A 1,348-nucleotide genomic window follows, 5' to 3' on the forward strand; every position below is an offset into this window, starting at 1 on the left:
TGAAGTTGAACCAAATCTTACATCATTAAAAAGCTTCAGTTTTCTGAGATTACGCAGTCTTTCCAGGCCCCTGCAGGGTGCCAGGGCTGCTATTTGACCGCGAATGCCCAGTTTCTTCAAGTTACAGGCCCTGCCAAACACATCTTCGGTACAATTCTGGGTCGATATCATACCAAGTGTTTGAAGCTCTTCGCTACCACCTTGTTTAGTAACTTCTGATGGCTTTGGCAAAATGGAAGATGCATTTGTCTTGAGATGTCTCAAATTGATCATGTTCCATAAGTCTGCATTGATTTCAAGAGTGCGTGATGTTGTATCAACTATGAGGGTTTGTAGGTTCCAAATTTTGGTTATGGACTTGGGAAGGACTTTAAAATCACTAGACAAAGCAATGTATCTCAGATGAACCAAATCAGTAAGGTCATTCGGAAATTTAGTGAACTTGAAGGACTTGACATCTAAAACTCTGAGCAATTTGAAGGCCGCGGGGATGGATGAAATGTTTTTAAGTTCTAAGGTCATTATTTCCTTGGAGAAAAGACTGCGGACCCGTGGACCACGAGGTTTTAATGAAATGAAGCTCAGAAAATGGGAATGTATACAAAGGCGACGGTAGTTTTGTACCTCGGAAATTGAAGGTTCAAAAATCCCTTCATCACTCATTTTAATCTCCTGAAACAACTTTTCATGATCATTTCCAGATTCGTTCTTGCAGAACTCCCGTAGCATGTCATGAATGCGGCAACTTTTGATTCGACCATCGAGGCTCTTCTTGTCACCCATTACTAGGTTCCTGCTGATAAGCTCCTCCAAATAGTCCTGCGCAGTCTCCTCCAAGCTTATATCATTCTTTTTCTGTATGAATCCTTCAGCAATCCACATGAGAATCAGTTTCTGGACCGGTATCTCAAAGTCTTCGGGGAACATCCCGAAATACAGAAAGCATGGTCTTAAGTGATAAGGTAACTTGTTGTAACTCAATGATATGATCTTTTCCATTCGCTTTTCTGGGTCCTCCTTAAGATAGTATTTCACTCTTTCGCACACCTTTCTCCATTGTTTTTCTCTGGCATTTAAATCTCCAGCTGAGGTCTGTTTAACAAGAATCCCAGCAATCACAACTATTGCAAGAGGGAGTCTATCGCATTGGTCAACAATATGTTTTCCATGTTTTTCCAGCTTAGAAGGGCAGACAGGCTCACCAAATACCTCTAACCTAAATAGCAACCAACTTTCTTTGTGAGTTAGAAAACGCAATACGTGGGGTTCTCTGTTATAGTTGGCTTGCCTCGCAACTTCATCGTGGCGACTTGTTATCAAGATCTTTCCTAACTTATTGCTCTTTGGA

At 41.3% G+C, this 1,348-nt stretch overlaps 1 protein-coding gene across 1 annotated transcript; it reads right to left on the reverse strand.

The window, feature by feature from the left end:
* Positions 1 to 3: 3 nt before the first annotated feature.
* On the reverse strand, positions 4 to 1,344 carry LOC140969056 (putative late blight resistance protein homolog R1C-3; the record flags this gene model as incomplete). Its single annotated transcript, XM_073430269.1, has 1 exon — positions 4 to 1,344. A coding segment is annotated over one exon (1,341 nt), but the record flags the coding sequence as incomplete, so codon positions are not given.
* Between the last annotated feature and the right edge of the window lie 4 nt (positions 1,345 to 1,348).

Source organism: Primulina huaijiensis, unplaced genomic scaffold (assembly GCF_012295235.1).
Source record: "Primulina huaijiensis isolate GDHJ02 unplaced genomic scaffold, ASM1229523v2 scaffold40173, whole genome shotgun sequence".
In the NCBI taxonomy this organism is placed as follows: Eukaryota; Viridiplantae; Streptophyta; class Magnoliopsida; order Lamiales; family Gesneriaceae; genus Primulina; species Primulina huaijiensis.